Source organism: Ammodytes marinus, assembly GCF_949987685.1.
Source record: "Ammodytes marinus genome assembly, chromosome: 12".
NCBI classification, from domain to species: Eukaryota; Metazoa; Chordata; class Actinopteri; order Uranoscopiformes; family Ammodytidae; genus Ammodytes; species Ammodytes marinus.
The window spans coordinates 20505111-20525258 of NC_137216.1; the positions used below are offsets into that span (position 1 = coordinate 20505111).

The 20148-nt window shown below is 44.5% G+C and overlaps 1 protein-coding gene across 1 annotated transcript in view; it reads left to right on the plus strand.

Annotated features, from left to right (window-relative positions):
- myo16 (myosin XVI) overlaps positions 1 to 20148 on the plus strand; it is a gene marked incomplete at both ends in the record, with an annotated part of 90997 nt that overhangs the window by 34499 nt on the left and 36350 nt on the right. The window contains 10 exons of the mRNA XM_080037585.1: positions 1189 to 1294; positions 2416 to 2533; positions 4312 to 4459; positions 4892 to 5009; positions 7078 to 7195; positions 7947 to 8018; positions 8387 to 8528; positions 9255 to 9327; positions 18612 to 18764; positions 19095 to 19352. Of these exons, the coding sequence (XP_079893711.1) occupies positions 1189 to 1294; positions 2416 to 2533; positions 4312 to 4459; positions 4892 to 5009; positions 7078 to 7195; positions 7947 to 8018; positions 8387 to 8528; positions 9255 to 9327; positions 18612 to 18764; positions 19095 to 19352 (1306 nt within the window). The remainder of the gene's footprint in view (positions 1 to 1188; positions 1295 to 2415; positions 2534 to 4311; positions 4460 to 4891; positions 5010 to 7077; positions 7196 to 7946; positions 8019 to 8386; positions 8529 to 9254; positions 9328 to 18611; positions 18765 to 19094; positions 19353 to 20148) is intronic.

A 20148-nucleotide genomic window follows, 5' to 3' on the forward strand; every position in this document is an offset into this window, starting at 1 on the left:
ATCTAATAAAAACTGGTAAATGAGAATACATTGGAAAGGCCTTTGGACTTCACACTCAGCAGGCCTGTTGGCCCGTAGGAAATTTAGAGACACACATACACAAAGGCAAACAGGGCAGCGCAGAACACTGTGGTCATTAGTAACGGCTGGTGACCTTCTGCAGCCATCTGCTTGCTTAGTGTTACAATGTTGGTCTCAACTCTCTGCATGCTGGTGAGGTTCAGAGCATGTACTGTAGAGGAACCTTATGTCGGATTTAATATCCACTTAATGGCACATTTAAAAAACAGGTATCCAGTGCCAGATAAGTTGTGACAGTTACAGCACATTGAAAGGGGTGTTCAATGGAGGAATGTTGACTGAATTAGATTTTGATAGGTGGGGTTTCCCTGAGGGGATGATGTCAGGCAGGTGGAGAGACATGTAACTGATTTGACAGATGTGGGGAAACACCCTGATGACTAATTCATAACACCTATTATTCTGAGACACATCCAGAGAGGTGCAACACATATGTTTGATTTGTGTACAGTTAATATGGCCTCTTGAGGCCTCCTTTCATTTATTGCAGCCTTTTAATTGAATTATTATTGCTTGCCATTTTAAGCTTAGTTACCAAACAGTACTGAACATTGTTACATGTTCAAAATAAAATGTAGAACATGCAATGTTGTGCAAAGAAAACTGTTATGCCATTACGTTTAAACAGAGGTTTTAATTTAGACTAGTCTGTTAAAAAAACTGTGAGAAAATCAAGCTCAATGTAGAAACTCCATTGTTCATCAAAGTACATACTGTTTAGCTATATCGCAACAGTATAAAACTCTGCAAGTTTGTCTTTAAACATTAGGCACGTGCCCATATAGACATGGAAACAGGTTGTACTTTCTCAAGTATATGTGAGACAAATCAAGTGATCATCTACCAAAGTTACTGTCTTTAGTATGACATTCTCTGTGTGTTACTATCGCTCCTCCATAACTCTATACGGAAATGTAGTACAGGCACAAAGAGGGAATTTTATACTTAAAAGTCAGCAACTTTGAAAAATGTAACTTGATTTTTCTAACTGACACTGTTGAAGCTTTATATTAGCTTCTGATAAAAAATGTCATATAGTTACATAGAATGAAAATGATTTCAATAACGTCAACTATGGCATAAATCTGCATTTTTCTGTGTTTGTAGTGGTGAAAGTGGTTCTGGAAAAACAGAGGCCTGTAAGCACATAGTGAGACACCTGACAGCCCGCTCCAGCCCCAAAGGCTTTGCACTGGAGCACAGAATGAAACACGTAAGTCTGAGCAGTCATCTGGTGGGTTGTCCTGAACGCTTATTTCACCAAGGAACATGTGATGTTACACCAATGTCCTGGCCATGAGCCTCCGTGTATTGTTTGTTGATTTCATGCCTTGGTTGCTTTACTGTGAGTTTACAAAAAACGTCGGGAAAATTATTTTAAAGTAGACAAATGTGCTGCCCCTTAAAATTAATGCTCTACATAATCATTCCTCGTCAAAAAACTTGTGAATATTTTTCATCTTCCTAAGATCAAGGCACATACTTCTTTTTACATTAACTTTCTGTAAATGTATCTCCAGACTTTCTGTAAATGTGTCTTTCTGCTCTTGGTTGCTGTGTTTAAGAAGTTAATAGATGCTATGGCTCTGTACACCAGAACATAGGTCCTTCCCTGGATGTCTTTTCTTCAATGCTTGATAGCTTTTAATTTTTCAAAGACACTATTTGAGCACTCAGACCCTTTGTTTGATTAAAATATAGAATGACAAAATTTGAGTACAATCGAACAGCAAAAAATTACATTGCGAGAAAATCGGGTGATACTACGATCATAGAATAAATAATGACCAGAAGATGTTGTATGGAAACAACATTTGAACATTTTTCATAAAAAAAAAGGTTTAAGCAAGGTCAAAAAGTAATTTCATCCCTTGTATTACATATAGAAAAGATGTTAATTTAGGTCAGCACTTCCCAGTTGTGTATGTAGTTGTGGTTCAGATTATGACATGTTTGATGTGCACCATGCATCTGCCATGCACATGGTCTATCAGTTCGGTAACAAAGCAATGCATAGCATGGGAGTGCAAGTGCTTTGTTCTGATGAAGTCATCGTTATGTAGTCGATAACTGGGTCAGCTCACTCTCTGATCATCCTGGGACACACAGAAAATACTGAGCACCCACATAATGGATGCATATTGACATCTAGTGGTAGAAACTGAAATAGTGGCAGAACCTATTGTTTTTTGGTCTAGAAATACAGTACTGTATGTGTGAAAGCGATAAAAAATATTTAAAATGATTTCCATGTGCTGAAAAAAGCAAGCAATGTATAATCTGCAGGGAAAGTCATTCTCATTGGATACTCCTTTGGTTTTATAAAATATGCAGGTTAACTGTATTTTGGAGGCCTTTGGTCACGCAAAGACTGTAAGGAATAACAACTCAAGCCGCTATATCAAGCTGTTGACCCTCCAGTACTGTGACAAGAAGAGGACACTGCTCAGAGGTAACTGACATTTTTCCATCAATGTAGTTCTTGGTATGAATTGATTGTTTGTTAGTAACCGTTACTTTCACTTTCATATTATAATGAAAAGCTACTCTGGTCAAAACGTTGTACTTAATTCATTAAATCGTTTATATTCTGGTTTAGATTAGCTATACATGAAATAAAACTTGATTCTTTATCATTTAAAAATAATACAATTAAGTTAAGTTAAAGCTATACTGTACGATCTGAGAGAGCTAGCATGATTTGAAATTAGCTTGTCCTCGGAGTTCCGTTTAACTCCTCCCTCTCCCCTCGGGACTCCCTCCCCCACCCCTCGACACACAGCCGTGCACGAGCGCTGCTGGCTGCACTTCCCAATTGCACTGTTTACCAGTGATTGTTAACATTTAACTCACACACACAAACACTCACACATAGGCTACATGCAGAAAAGGCCCCAAAGTTTATAGGTTACAGTGTTGTTATTTCTTATAGAGTGTTGAGATGAGTTTTGTTCAGTGTGGATGACAGTATAGCTGTCAGTTAGTGGCCGTGACGTCAGTCGGCCGCAGGGTCTGTCTAGTAAGTTTCCTTTTCTCTTCTCTCTCGGTCAGGTGTGTGAGCGCGCATGTTGCCGCAGTAGTCGACACAGTTGAAACGTGTTTATGTGAATCACCCGTGTGTGAGTAAGTGCAGTCCCGATCGCTGTTATAAGTTACAGTTTATGGATGTTATTGACGGCCGCGATTCGCAGGTCGCAACAGCTGTTCTAACGTCTCCTCACGAGCGGAATGTAAGCCTGTGTCTCTTTTCCTGCGATCTATGCTGCTGTGCCTGTGAAAGAAGGAAAATAAAGAGCGGAAAAACCATACTCCTCTTCTCATGCTTATAGTCTGACGTTTTTGGCCTTAAGTGGTGTTCTGGCCGACACCTCTGAAGTGAAACCAGTGATAAGCAGATCAGCGCGGTACCGGTAGGCGACATCCACCAGTTTCCTCCGCTACACTAGGCTAGCCTACATGATGAAAGATACAGAGCAGTAGCCTACTTAAAAATATAGCCTACTTTTTAATCTTTGGGTTTTGGGGAAAGTAGCAAGTCTTGTCAAGTCAAAAGGCTCAAGTCACGACGATATGGCACGAACGCTTTCTCTGCCCTCCGTGAACGCGCTCAGGCTCGCACACAGAGGGGAGAGAACGCGCAGGATTGTGATTGGTTCTTTAGATACGGGTCCATCGTCTCCGATTGGTCAGCATTTTAACAGGTTTATAGAAGGTACAGAATTTGGGGGTTTTTCGTTTCTTTTTCATTGCCCATAAGTCATTTATTGCTGTTGGGGTGTAAAAAGCACTTTTCACAACATATTAAAAAGTGCATATTGCAGATAATCTCCTATGATGCCTTTAAGTTACTGCCAAGGTAGCTGAGCAAATTGTCTTTGTTTTCACAGTCTGGATGAAAACGTTTATGATAACAGAACAAAGATCATAGATTTAAAATCTCAGTTTCACAATACATCTAAGGCACAAAACTACTGTATGATATTGTCGCTTTTACACCATGTACACTTTAGTGAATGGCCAGCAGGGGGCAATAAAAGCCCATGCAATCTATTGTTATAGTGTTTCTATTTTTGCACCGTTCATTCAGCCCTGCTCACCTTATTTTTACCTTTGTTGATTCTATCACGTAGCATAAGCCATCCCACAGTGGCCACATTTGTAATGTTCATCTTTGTGGAAATGTTATTAACACACCTGTTTTTGAACTATAAAACACATCTGATGTTAAAGCCCGTGTGTACACCCACATGCTGGAGAAGTCCCGTCTGGTCCACCTCCCTCCTCACCAACACAGCTTCAGCATCTTCTATCTGATGGCTGAAGGCCTGTCGCCAGAGGACAACAGCGCACTTTACCTCAACAATGTCCTTGCTCATAGGTATGTACGTGGCTGTCAGCTGCCGATAGTTCATAGAATCACTGTGAATTTAGACTATGGGGGAAGGTTGGTAATGTGAAACCATTCTGCTGAAACGTATCAGAGCTCAGTACAACAGTGTTAATATGATACATTAATATGCCGATTTAAAGCTCTGTTTGCCCTTTATTCTAAACAATTACAGTATGTCCATGGTGTGGCAGCTGTGACTACATGTAAATCCGCACAAAACTATCAAACACATCTACAGTAGATCTCTTGCATCCAAAGATATGCATATACATTCCCTCTGAGCACATCGGTTCATCTTCGGAACCAATGCACCTATCGTTGCACTTTGCTTGTATGAACGTGTCGTTTATATTTATTTTGTTTTTGTGGTTGCCCAAAATATTGATCCTCATTGCCCCCACCTTTCGACACTCACTCCAGGTATCTTAGTGGCGGACTTCCAGGGGAGAACCCGCCAGTAGCCACAGCCTCTACCCAGGGCAGGGAACGCCTTGCAGCAGTCAAACAAGCTCTGCGAGCCCTGGGCTTCAACAAGCAGGTATTGTTCGGCACTACATATAGCTTTTGTTAAGCCTGTATAATCAAATGTTTTTCAATCAAATAGACACTGGTCATTGGTTAGATTTAACTCTAGGGTCTGTAAGGCTAACATAATCCAAAGGCCTGGATCTTTCAAAGGATAAGGCCCATGAAAAAAGGGTCTTGAAACTTTCCCTTGTCCACATTCTGACCTTGAGGACAGCAAAAGTAGTTCAATTTGTGGGCTTTTCCTTCATTTGTAATTATTTCAAATTTTATAAGCAGAATATTGTCAGAGTATTATCTCGTAAATGATTACATGGTCACTACTCTGCATAGTGGATTGTGGCATAGTCTGGTCAGGCTGTTATGACAGATTCAACCTTCATATGTGGATTTCTCAGGATCCTGAATTGGGACCCATCGTGTGTTCCAATCATCAATCTAAAAACCATATGAAATGTGTGACTAAATGTAGAAGACAGGACTTTAATTTACCTCAACTGGTCGCATATACAGTATATTTTATTGTTCATGTTCTAATTATATTCTGTAAGAGGTTTTTTACTTATATTGTCTTGGTTTATTGTGTGCATGGTCTGACCAAAGAAAATGTGTTGTTTATGAAAATTTACCTGGCAATAAATTCTGATGTAGTTTGCTACAGTGTATGGTAAAGTCTGTCCTAAGCGCCACCAGCCATGTTCCCAGCCCATTATCAGGTTCTATTCTTAGATATCCAGTCAGCATCTGTCAGCAGTGAGTGACCACCATTTCACCTTTTAATCCAGCAGCAGTCAATACAACCAGGCAAGACTTTAGGGACAGAGGAATAGAGCGATAGAAAGTGGTTTTATCAGAGGGCACTAGTGACCACTGGATAAGAGAGAGAGAGTCCATGGCACATAAGCAGAAGTGGGGGAGGAGGAGTGGAAGGGCTAGACCACCCATTGGTCTCTGTCTAAGTCTAATCAAGGGACGAGTCCCAGTCCAGACCCAGAGGTCAATCGTCATTATCGCTCTGTATCGCTCCTTTTCTCTTCCGCTCTCCCTTTCTTCTCCTTCCTAAGTGGGGGGAGTTTGTCTGTGTATAGAGTGTCAGACAGAGACTAATGCTTGTGTTTATCTCCCAGATATCAGCTCCGATGTCCTGCCTTTAGAGAGTGCACACACAAACATATGCACCCGCTTACACACACGCACACACACACACACACACACACACACACACACACACACACACACACACACACACACACACACACACACACACACACACACACACACATACACATACACACAGACACACAAGCACACACTAGCAAACTCAAACATCCCCCTCTCAGAGATTCAGAGCAGTGGGTAAGGTTGTATTCCATTAAGTGTCCTCTACTCAAGGGCAGAGAGGAAGGGATGGAGGAAGAGAAGTGTGTGAGAGGGGCGGAGCATAAAAAGCGCTCAATGCTCTAAATGGTATTCATGCATTGTTTTTCCAATTCTCCAATATGGCGAAGGACAAGGCTGCTTTATTCATTCCCTTTCTGACGAAAAATGTCCATGAAAATTCAAAGCCAACAATGTGTAAGTTAATCTCTCAGTGCTCTTCCACATTCAGCCGCAAGCCCATTGGTTGCACTGAAGATGCAAATATTAGAAAATTGGTCATAAATATCGATTTTTTTTTCTTAATAGGTAAAAGGAAAAATACTCAACTTTTTAACAAATAGTATTATAATAGTCTTACTGTATTCAGAGCATTTCCGGCACAGGAATGTATTTGAGTGAATGAACAAGTTTAAAAGTCCAGCCTTGGCCACATAGGCAATACTTTGTGTTGTGGTCTTTTCATAGGATTGTGCATGTTGAAATAAATATACAATATCTCTAGTTCTGTCCTTCAAAGCTTAAAGAGGTTTGTGTAGGATCCTATTTGCTACCATTTGCTCCACACTTTAAGCAATGAGAAAATGGAAATCCCTGTTTTTGATTGTGTCAAGATTTCCAACTGCTAGTAGTTCATATTATTTTCTCTCTAACGCTCCCACTCTCTCTCCGTCTCTTTTCCATTATTTTGCCCTCTCTGGTAGGAGGTTGATTCAGTGTTTATGCTGCTTTCCGCTGTGCTCCATATTGGGGACATAAGTTTTGCTGCATTGACAGATGCCGATACAGCCTCCCCTTCTGACCTACAGCTGCTGGAGAGAGGTCAGTGCCCCCGTCACAAGACCATAGTCACGTTTCCATCCTGTGTGGAGGTGTATGGGGTGGGGAGGTGGGGTGCATCACACCCACTGATCTTGTTTTCCTAGTCGTCATCGCTCCTCCTTTTCCCTCTCCCTTGGAGCTCAGCTTGACAACTTGTTAGCACTAGTCAAAGGCAAGACAGTCACCAGTTTAGTAAGCCACATTTTTTGCCAAAAACGTAACAATGGTGAGGTGAAATCTCTCTTAGACACACACACTTTCTGGCTATCGGGGTCAGTATTTACTCTATTTTTCTGCCTCGCTCCCTGATTATGCAACCAGTACATGTGCTCCTGTGACCCCTGACCTTAGTGAGATAGTAAACAAATAACAGCAGAGCCTGAACAGAAAAGAGCATGCAGTTGTCAGGGAGATCTGATGTCATGGCTAGTGATGTCAGAAAAAGGATTCTGGGTCGCTGTGACCTGTTTATGCTGCGTGTTTATGAGTTCTGCTCAGAAATCCAGTGATGACTACATGCTGCCAGCCCTGCCTGATCGATATAGTGGGAAAGATCTGCTCAGCTTGTTGTGCTGGCAGCATGACATCACCATCAGAACAGGGGATAGCACATAGGGTTCTGGGATGTTATCACTGCTAATTTTCTGACGCTCACATCCTCACAGTTTGTGTTTAATGCTGTAATTTTGATTGATGTCATTTATTCTGCCCGCTTGTTTCCCTCCCTCTCTATGTGTCTTCCTCTGCACAGTTGCTGGAATGTTGCAGGTGGCCCCGAACGACTTGAGCACTGCACTCACTTCTGATGTTCAGTACTTTAAAGGTATCTACTCACCAGCCTCTGCCATCACTCTGCCCTCTCTGTTCAACTATACAGACGCAGATATTTGTGTATAAGTGCTTTGCAGAAAAATATGTTCAGAGGATCCCTTATTACGACCAAGATATATACACAGACATTTTACATTTGTAAAGTACCAAGATATTTTTAAGTTGATAATATTGGCCATGCAAATGTACAGTATTAGTTCTTAGCAAGATTTAGTCCTATTCGCTGGAAAAACGTTGTTTAGCATTAACCACAGCGGAAAACACAATTTTTATACATTGGGCCATAGAAATAATTAAAAACCTTAAAAAGCTGAATTTTCATGTGCGAGAAATGTTTTTGCCATGTCCTATTTATCGCAGGGGACGTGACCACTCGGCGCCACACAGTGGAGATGTCAGAGCAGTTCAGAGACCAGCTCGCGAAGGCCATTTATGGACGCCTTTTCAGCTATCTGGTCAACAGTAGCAACGACTACCTACAGGGACAGGATGACAGCATTGGGTATGTGTGTGTGTGTGTGTGTGTGTGTGTGTGTGTGTGTGTGTGTGTGTGTGTGTGTGTGTGTGTTTCGGTGATAATAATAATAAAGAACAAGAACATTTTTGGGGGAATTGCAGGCCGTTATTAACTATTATCATAGATACCACCTGTGCTGTGTGGTATATCTGTCATCGCACAAGAGCAGTTACTCATTCAGGGCCTATGATATTGTAGAATAGCAGTATAGTTTAAGTGGAGGTTTGTAATAGTTTACAAAGCATGATGTGCACAAATAGGCTTGTAAACTGAAGTGGAAAAGAACTGAACAGAGAAGAGATAGACGCACCAACTTTTTATGTGATGTCTCACACACAAAAAGTCTCTCTCTCTCACACACACACACACACACACACACACACACACACACACACACACACACACACACACACACACACACACACACACACACACTACTATGTGAAGGCCATGGGATCCTTGGTTTTGTTGATGTTGTGAGGTCTTATCACTGCGTAGGTTAACCTGGGTTCCATCTCCTGGAATGTGAATGTGCTTCGCCTTGTGTATACGGCAACCACAGAGTGTAATACATTTGTCCACCACGTTCATGAAACACACATATACAAACGTGATAATTCCTGTCTGAGTGACGCAACCAAGCAAACAAGTTCTCAAGTTAATCCTGGGCTAAAAGTGGGGTAATATTATTCATATGTTCATTTATTTCAGTGATCCAGCCTTGGAAATCAGGATCTTGGACATCTTTGGGTTTGAAGAATTTCAGTGGAATGGATATGAGCAGGTTGGGCAATGCTTACTTTTATTATATTTCAATTGCTGTGTTCGCTTTTCCTTTCAAACTAAGAGATTGATTATTCTAATCAAGTCAAATGCATTTATGATCCTTAGCTGTACACATCTCTCAATAGTATTTGGTGTTGTTGTTTGGATCAAAAATGAATCAAATTGTAATGAATGAGGTGAGGTCTGTGGCTGACTGTGGCGTGTTTTTCAGATGTCCTCAATTGAACTAACGGCTCACACAATGACTGCCTGTAGTGAGATGTCAGAGTAACAGGCAGCTTCAAACCAGTGTGTGTGTGTGTGTGTGTGTGTGTGTGTGTGTGTGTGTGTGTGTGTGTGTGTGTGTGTGTGTGTGTGTGTGTGTGTGTGTGTGTGTGTGTGTGTGTGTGTGTGTGTGTGTGTGTGTGTGTGTGTGTGTGTGTGTGTGTGTGTGTGTGTGTGTGTGTGTGTGTGTGTGCAATATATTTTTAGTCTTGTGGCTAGACAGTAAGCAGTCTGACTTAATTAAATTTTGTATTATTGCTCAGTGCACAACACTGTGACCTGACAATAGCGCACAGATATTTTTAACGTACAAGAATATATATTTTTTATATAGGAAGATACAATGATTAATAAAGACTAGGAATATTTTTTGTAATATGTGTTTTAATGTGTGTGCTTTTGTACGTACCATGTAGACGGATGGATTGGCATTTTTCTAATGCTGTTATACTTCAGTATGTCAGTGTGTGATTAGATTGCATAGTGTACAGATTACATGTGCAGCTCTATACAGCTCACCTGTTGTGGGCTGTAAATCTGCCATGGCTATCAACATGCACTGTTAATAGACTACCCCATTGTATGAACATTAGCAGGGACCAGGCAGACAAATTGTCAGTAGACTTACTTTTCCTCTTGATGTTCTCTAATCCAAGCGCAGTCGAAGGATTGACCTGGTAAGAGGAAGTGCTAGAAGAGAGGCGAGGAGAGGAGGCTAAGAAATACGTGACATTAGCCTTGTTTGAGATGTCGCCGTCTTGCTAAGCCCTGCACAATTATGACACTCGGCTTGCTGAGCGCACAGCAATTTTGCAGCATTTTTGTTGTGCGCTCAGGAAGACGCGCGTGATAGTTGCGCAGGTCTGAGCAAGACGGTTCCAAGTCGAACGAGGCTACTATCTCTGGCAGGCAGTGGCATTGCCCGCCTCTTTGCCTTAGACGCCCCCTCGTTATTGCCGCTGAGCTGACTGTTATTATCAACCTGCTCCAGTCGCACACATAACCCGCCACCCACTGTGGATAGGAGAGGAGGAGCAGGATCTGGATAAACAAACATTCAGATATCTTACAGTAGATCTCGCACATCAATGACAAACAAGCCTTTCCACTCTGACATGTTTGTAAACACATGCATACACACACACGCAAACCCCTACACACGAGTGAGCACCATATGCAGGGCATGATCAGGGTCATTAATGGTTGTTAATTAGAGCTGTGTTTGTAAGGGTTGTGTTGTACCTGCTCAGCACTTCGCTAATGAGCTCACCCAATCAACCACCTGCTGGGTCTAAGCCTTTAATGTACTTGACAATCGTGAAGACAACAAATAGACAAACACAGAAGTAAGGAAAACATGATTATAGCTGCATGCACCACAGAACGATTGGTTACGTTGTAACCCAGGTTCTCTGAGTGGATCTCTCCACCTTACATATTCCATATGTACGGGGACTGACCCCCACGGGGGCAGTTGACGTGGATACTCTTTAAGACACACCACTTGTGGCGGCCACACATGATATATAAGCCACCCCCATGCGTGGCCTCTTCGGTTAACCTTGATTGTTGGAACGCGTTTCTGAGCGGCATCTTGGCTGGAGAGATAGTCTCTCCACTCAGAGAACCTGGGTTACAACGTAACCAACCGTTCTCTATCGTGTCAAGACTATCTCTCCACCTTACATATTCCATATGTACGGGGACCTCTGTAAGACACACCGCGAGGAAACCAAGCAGACCTAGCTGCTCCTGCGGGAGCCTAAATAAAAAAAGGCAGTTGAGTTCGAATGACACGTCACCACCACCAGTGTTCACCCATGTGCCCAGTATAAAGGAACTATTTACAATCATACATTATGTACACACCCATCGCCAAGGCGCCAGACGCTACTAAGGCTAAGCTGGCCCTGCAAGACGCTAAGGCGAGCCATGAATGGGTAGATGGCCTAGCCCAAACGCGCACCGTCCTGCTGCATTGAGCCCAGCACTCGCTCCGAGAATGGGGTGCTGGCTGCCACATTCATGCAGTAGAACCGGATAAAAGTGGACGGGGTCGACCAAGAGGCCGCCGTACAAATCTCCGATAGAGGGGCCCCTCGCCATAGGGCCCATGACGTAGCAATGCCCCGTGTGGAGTGCGCCCGCACCCCTACTGGGGTCGGCTTGCCTGTCCTCTCATATGCCTGCTGGATAGCATCCACAACCCAGTGGGAAAGCCTGGCCTTGGAGACTGGCTGTCCAAGACAGTTAGGCTTGTAACAGACAAAGAGCTGGTCCGTTGTCCTATGGCCACGTGTCCGATGTAGATACACTGTTAGGGCCCTGACTGGGCACAGTTAGTGACCGCCTACTCCACCCTGCTTCACCTTCCTGAGGAGGGTGGAAAGGGTGCAGCTCAATAGATCGACCGGTGTGGGACTCAGACCAGACTTTAGGGTGGAATGCAGGGTTTGGGCGCAGCACCCCCCCAGCACCACCTGGCAAGAAGCGGCAGCAGTCCTCATGCACTGAAAGAGCATGCAGCTCTCCCATTCTCTTAGCAGACACAATTGCAAGCAAAAACGCTGTCTTGAGAGAAAACCATTGTAGCCTAGCTGTATCCAGGGGCTCGAATGGCTCATTCTGCAAGGCCAACAGCACCACCTCCAAATCCAATGGGGGGACAGCTGGCGTTCTGCGATGTGGAGTAACCCTACGAGCACCTCTAAGAAACTGAGCAATAAGGTCACAACAGCCTTCTGCCAGCTTCCGAGGTCCAACACGGGCTGCCTTTATGGCTGCCACTATTCCCCTCAATGTCGAGGGAGATTTGCCCACCTCCAACATTTCCTGGAGGAACTGGAGAATGTCATGTGCTGTGCAGGCGAGGGGATCCACCTGTCTCGATTTGCACCATGATTGAAACACTCCCCAACGATAAGCGTATGCCACCCTCGTTGATGGAGCCCGGGCTCCTTGTAGAGTGCTAACCACAGACTGGGGCAACCCCATAGCTAGAAACCGGAGACCCTGGGGAAAAGGATGAAAGAGAGTCCCGTGGACCTGGAGGGTGAAGGGAGGGAAGGCATACAGGAGGCCCTGTGGCCACTGGTGTGCCATGGCATCCGTACCCAAGGGAGGATCGTCCCTTTTCATGGAGAAAAAGAGGGGACAGTGAGCTGTCTCCCTCGAGGCGAAGAGATCGGCTGTGGCTGTACCAAAGCGCTCCCAGATCTCGCTCACGACCTCCGGATGCAGTCTCCATTCCCCGTGGAGGGGTCCCCCTCTGGAGAGCCGATCCGCCGCAAGGTTCACCTGACCCGGCACGTGCATCGCCCTGAGGGACTTGAACCGTGGATACGCCCACTCCCATATTATCTGAGCCAATCTGCAAAGGCGCGGGGAACCCAGGCCCCCCTGCCTGTTTATGTATGCCGCTGCCGCTGTACTGTCTGTCCTTACCAGTACATGGCGGTTTTCCAGCACTGGCCGGAAGTGCAAAAGAGCTAAATGATTGATGTGCTGTGTCAACCAGGGTCCGTGCCATTGGCCACTGATGCCTTGACCCTCGTGTACGGCTCCCCAGCCTACCAGGGAGGCATCGGCGGACACCACCTGGCGACGCAACACCGGCCCCATTTTGCCCCGTGCTAAATTGGCTGGTTCCTCCCACCAGCGGAGAGCTATGCGCAGTCTGTGTGACACCAACACTCTAGCATGCAGATCTCTCTGTGGACAAAGTCCCAGGCTCAGGAGGCAACGCTGCACTGGGCGCATGTTCAGAAGGACCAGGGGCACTATGTGCACCGTGGCTGCCATCAACCCCAAGAGTCGGAGGCAGAATCTCCAGGTCACTCTGGCCCCCAAACGAAACTGGGACAAGCACGCCCTGAGGGCGGCCTGTCTCGCAGACATCAAAAAAAGAGTTCCTGATTTGGCATCCAAACACATGCCCAGGAACTCTGTCGATTGCAAAGGCTGCAGCCTGCTCTTTCTCTTGTTGAGGCGCAGGCCCAGGTGCTCCAGGTGCTGCAGAAGCCGGGTCACATTGATGCGACACTGTTCCTCTGAGCGAGCACACACCAGCCAGTCGTCCAGGTAATTCAGGATGCGAAGACCTTCCTGCCGCAAAGGACCCAGGACTGCATCCATGCACCTTGTGAACGTGCGAGGGGCCAGTGATATCCCGAATGGGAGGACGCAGAACTCGAAGATTTGGCCGTTGAAGGCGAACCTGAGAAAACGTCTGTGTCCCTCCCATATAGGGATGTAACAATATACCGCAAAACGGTCGTTCGCGATATGAAAAGGCCACGAATGTCAACCGTAAGTTTTTTCTTGTTATACCGCGTCACGGTATTACAGGCGAGCTTGCATGGTAAATGCGCTCCGTCATTGTGGAGAGTCTGGTGAGCAACGTTGTCATAAACGTAGCACTCAATCTAACACTGTATGGGCCACACCAACATTGGACACCAAACAATAACACATTGACACAACAACTTATCACTGAAACATGACTTCTAACTTTAAACTGAACAGTCACGTCTCACGTGGGCCGTTGTTTACACTAGCGCGTGCAGCTTCGCCACATTGAGTCACGTAGCAGCAAAGAAGAGAGAGAAAGAGAAAAGGGAGCTAGATAGAGAAAAAGATCGACAGAGTAGCTTACCAGACTGAAGAGAAAGTTGCTCGCGGGTCAATTATATCATTATGAATCCAGACGAACATGAGGAAATGAGATTATAAAAAAAATAAAAAATAAAATAAAAAAATAGAACAGAATAGAATAGAATCCACCGGGACCGTGCGTTAAATCCCCGGTAAAGTCGGCGAACTTCCGTGAAAGGCAGATGAAGGAAATAAGTCCAAAGATCCTTGATATATTCATCACAACTTCACGTGAACTCAGCATAGACAGTATATAAAAGCTACCAGCATGTTGCGCAATACTATGGAATCCCTACTATGTCAAACTTAGGTGACACTACTTTGGTCAAATGAAGGTGACGTTGCGAAAGTGTGAGGAAGGGAGGGGGAGAGGAGTGCACTGCAAAAACATTGATTTTGAGACTGCAATTTAAGTTAATAACAAATAAAAATCATAAATAAATATTTTACAGAGTTCATTGTGTCTGTCATAATGTAGGCCTATTAAGGTAAAACATGGCTTGTAAAAATAGAGTTGATAAGCAAATAAAACATAAATAAATGGGGAAATTATCACACTATTTAAATAATTTTTATTTTATACATACTTTTACAGTTACAGACAAGTGACTAAATTAAGTTTAGATTTAAAATTCCTATTTCAGTTTGAAAAATATAGGTGTAAAGCTTCTTTAAAAATAGCAGTAGAGAAGCAGTGTCTTTGTTTTGGTGATAAGTTGTTTAAATCTCTCAGAAATCTCTTCTTCATATTAAGATATAAAAAGTTTGAATTATTCTTGCGTTTATGTTTTATTTAAATCAGCGTTACACCATTTAATTTAAGGGGGTAGAAATGAATTCCGCGCTTAATATCGTATCGTGATATCGTGATATCAATCGCAATATCGTATCGTATCGTACCCAACATTTCATATCGTTACATCCCTACTCCCATATTGGGATCTGGAAATAAGCATCCTCCAGGTCGATTGTGGCGAACCAGTCGCCTTGGAGGATAGCCTGTCGAACCCTCTACACCGTCAGCATCCTGCATCGTAGGGGCCTCAAACACTTGTTGAGCCCCCTTAAGTCCAAAATTGGTCTCAGTCTCCCATCTTTTTTCGGGATGAGGAAGTACCGTGAGTAGAACCCAGCCTGCAGATTGTTTTGCTCCACCTCTCTGATGGCCTTCTTGGCGAGGAGAGTGCAGATCTCTGCGGCTAGAATCTCCCTGCGCTGTGGGTCTTTCACCACTATATATGTGGCTGACCTCATCAGCGAGGGTGGGTGCCGAAACTGCAACCGATAACCCTGAGTGATGGTGGACACCACCCAGGGATCCCACCCAGGGATCCCCCCCAAGCAGAAACACTAAAACATCGTTTTAGTGTTTCTGCTTGGGCAGCCTGGCTTCCCCAGAACCGACTTGGTAGGGGACACCAAGGCCCCCAAGGTTTGATCCATGGGAGGTGGTGGTCCACAGCCTATCCTCTCCCGACCTTGCACACATGCTAGCCGTCTGCATAGACCTGACCAGCGATGGGCTTCAGCTGGTTTCTCAAATTGCTTGAGCACCAGTTCCTCTGGATCGGGAAGCAGCGGTACGGAAAAAGAGCGCGTCTGCCCCCTCTATTCATCATCAAAACGGGAGGACGTCCGGCACTGCTCCGCTGGCAATTCAACATCCAATGCCTGAGCAGCCCGAGTGATAACTTGCTGATAGAAAGGAGTTGAGCGCTCCTGCTCCTCCTCTACCTCTTGCTGTGCCTCCACACCCATCTGGCCGAGGGGGAGGTCTTCCCCCTCTGAGTCCACCCCCAGAATGTCAATTTCCCCTTCATCCGACGTGGGGTATCCCTGCCCCAACTCCCCCTGCTCTGCCAGTGCAGAGGTGGGGGGCTGGGTTATGGATGGGACCATCATTGCTGCTGCAGAGGAGGGGATTGCTTCTCTGAACCCTCCAGCAGCCACCCCTGGGGTATGAATTAATGAGTGAGGCTCCTCCCCCATGTGATCATTCCAAACCACTACCCTTGGCTGCTTCGCCCGCTGCGGCTACCCAATGAGTGTTGCTGGACGTCTGAGAGAAAACGCCAAAGCCCTAGCCTCCCTCACCCTTGCTGGCAGGATAAAACAATTCATGCAGGAGGCGGGGTCCTGGCTGGCCATGCGCGCATGGTCCCGCCCCAGACAATGCAAGCATTGATCATGACCGTCCTCCATTGGCATTTTTACCCCGCAGCCCAAGCAGGCGTGGCCCCTTGGGCTAGACATTTTCTCTGGACCCAAAATGTTTGAATGCTTTGAACTTTGGGAGATGTAGCTTATGCACGTGGCACTAATCACCCCACGCTGACACCGAAACTCTCGCTGTCTGCGGGGACGTGCCCTCTGAAACAATTTACTTTTTGTTTCCTGGAATTTACCCGCGGCTTAAAGTACGCCCGTTTGCTTCCTCCGACTAGGTCGGGTTTCACGAGGGACTATGGCTGTGGCGTTAAACGGCGCCCGTTAATACACACAGCCACACTCTGGCCACCCTTTTATCTCGGTGGTACAGCGATCAGCTGTGAAGCACTCCGCCGCTTCCTCCGACGGGGTTGGATTTCACGGGAGACAATGGCCACAGATCGGCGAGCCGATCAAGCCACACTTCCAACAGCCTGTGCAGTAAAGACAATACAGCGATCCAGAGAGGGGCCCGTAGACCAGCTCTCCTACTCACTAGGTAAGCGGACAACGCTGTTGTCACCACACCTGCTGAACCCACACAACTCAAACGCTTTGCTTCTTTCTTCTCTATTTGCGTTGCTTTTTTTTTCTCTTCTCTCACACACGTCTACTGCTTGTCCGTGGAAATCAAGAAATCGAAGAGGCCACGCATGGGGGTGGCTTATATAGCCACGGCTGGCCAATCATGCGTGGCCGCCACAAGTGGTGTGTCTTAAAGAGTATCCACGTCAACTGCCCCCGTGGGGGTCAGTCCCCGTACATATGGAATATGTAAGGTGGAGAGATAGTCTTGACACGATAGAGAACAAGCTCTTTTTTTCTATTTTCACTTTCAAGTCATTACCTGACCTAGAATATTCACATTTCCATGTCTTGCCTAGCCTGGCATTCCCAGACCTGCCACTAGGCGCTGGCAAATAAAATTTGCTGCGCGTGTTGGTCTGGACACGCTCCGTTGAAGCTTTATCAAGAAGACCAGAAATCTGGGCTCACGTTTCAATTGGTTCTATCTAATATGGGCGCGCCAGAGCCCTTTATATGGTGCTCTGGGGAGGACGTAACCGGATGACGACAGTGACGTGCATGCGACGTCGAAGCCGTGATAGTAAACATCAAATATGGCTGCGGATATGTTGTGTGAGTTTGAGACTGCTTTGGCCTCGACCCTTAACGATTTGGAAGACGGCACTCAAATCTTTCATTAGCAAGTAAGTGGAATGTTCTATTTTGACGACCGACAACGGCAAACGTTTAATTTAACAGTTTAACAGCTGTTCGCTAAACGAAAGGGGCTTACGTCGCCTTGTGCATCGCTCTGATTGGTTGTAGTGCTATCCAACTGCGTGCAGTGGCATTTGAAATGCACGAGTAGGAGCCGCCCCTTGAGTTGGAAATTACTAATGATCGTGGCCAGACCCTCTATCGTTCAAGATATCAGGGTCTGGATTTCCAGGCTATGTCTTGCCTTGTCTGGCATTTATTTTCGCATTGGAAACAAAACACCAAGTTAGTGTGCAAAGTTCAAAAACAAATGCATTAGTTCATGAGTTGAAATTGGGGACATGTCATTAAAGTACAAGTGTAAAAAGTTTATTCCTAGACTTCAGCACTGAGTCTTTTTTGGTATTCAGCTTTGTGACACATGGGGGTTCAGGAGAAGTTTAAACAGGACTGCTGTGTCAGTCTGCTGTGTTCTTGTTCTTGCTCATCACATCAATGTGACAAGTCATACTTGAGTCTTCTCCCCACACACACACACACACACACACTACACTAACCCCGTTGGATTGACTACCTGGCCTGTGATTGGTTGACTGGGTTAGGAAGAGTTCATGTGTCTCAGCTGGAACAGTGTGTCCATTATAGCAGGATAGCAAAAAGGCCATACATAGGGACATATATTATGACATACTTTATCATGCATGAGTTGTCCATGTACACAGTTCTCCTGGTTTTAGCGACTGGTGTGTTATATGAGTTGTCAGTTAATTCATGCCCCATTGACTTCCCAGTTGTTGCCACAGCGGGATGTGTTTGAGGTTGTATTTGTGTGTTTGCTGTAAAAACAAACATACAGCACTGCCTCTCTGAGGAGGAGCTACATGTGTGTTAACAGGTCGATGTTTGTGGCTAAATGTGTTGTGTGCATTCCAGCTGTGCATGAACATGACCAACGAGCGGCTGAGGCAGTATGTCTCTAAGGTGCTGTTCCAGCAGGAGCAGGCTGAGAGTCTGCAGGAGGGCATTGTCATGGAGACCCCGCGCTCCCCCGGCAACCAGCCAGCTGTTATGGACTTCTTTCTTCAGGTACTGTATGTGTCTGGTTTAGACCGGTCCAGACCAATTTGGTGTCTCATGATGTAATGCAACATTGCAATTCCACCCAGAGCTTTGACAAACACAGTTAAATTAAATCAAATAAAATCTCATGCATTTATAAAGATGATTTTTAATTTAAAACATTTTTAATTAGTTGTCTAAAATTCAAAACTCAAACTGGAATATTACTGGTTGGACTGGTGGTAGCCCTGTGGTTAAAATGGACACCATGTTATTTCAAAATACCCTGTTAAAGTTTTCTCATAATCTATATCAATAATGAACAAAATGCATAAAAGTCGTTTTTGCTTCCTCTAGAAGCCTCTGGGACTGCTGTGTGTGTTAGATGAGGAGAGCCAGAGCCTGCAGCCAGCAGAGCAGACCCTGTACAAGAGGCTGTCCACACAGCTGGAAGCCAGTCCAACTCAAGGCCTATCTTTCACAACCAAGGATGGTAATGGAAATCCCCCACCCAAAGACCAGGGCCCAGCCTTCACTGTCAGCCACTATGCCGGACAGGTCTGTGTATTACAGAAAATATTATATATATATTCAGACACTCTCAGGATTCAGGATGTTGCACTCCATATCCCAAATTAGACATGCAAGTGCTCATAAGAAATCTAAAAAAAATAAAAAGTGTATGTTGGTAAACTGCCTATTAAATGAGGTTGCACCAGGCTTTGTGATATCCCGGGGAGTAAACAACTTGGCAATACTCATAGAATATTGGTTAAGGTATTATGTCTAGAAAGATGAATTCAACAACAACAAAAATAAACAAATCAACACGTCATCTACCCTATTTCCTATTAGCCTATTGTTGGTGATTCATAGAACATTTTTGATGCACACAAGTTGACTCTACCAATAGAACAACCGATGTGAATAGCATTATTACCCACCCATAACCCACCCACTCATAATATATAATAAAAAAAAATATATATATATATATCTACGTTTAAACTGTCTAAACTTGTCGATTTAAAAAATGTATACTAAAAAAATTATTTATTCATTATTTATACATTACATGTGATTTAGCGGATGCTTAAATTGATCCGTGATTGTAGACTTGAAAGCTGTCTTTGCTTTAAATAAGTTAAATAGGAAAACTCTTGAATTCTGTAAAACCAGTATTGTTGCCTGACACAAATTGCCACAGTGGCAAAAATAATAGGTCTTTATTTAGATTAAGTAAGTAGGCTATCATAATGGGTCAATTTATCTGTTTGGAGCAAGCTTAATGTATGGGAAAACAGCAAATATGTGCACACACCAAGGGAAAAAAATATATTCTGTAATATAGTAATTTTCTCTTTTCCACTAGATTTCATATGACCTCACAGGGTCACTCACAAGAAACAAG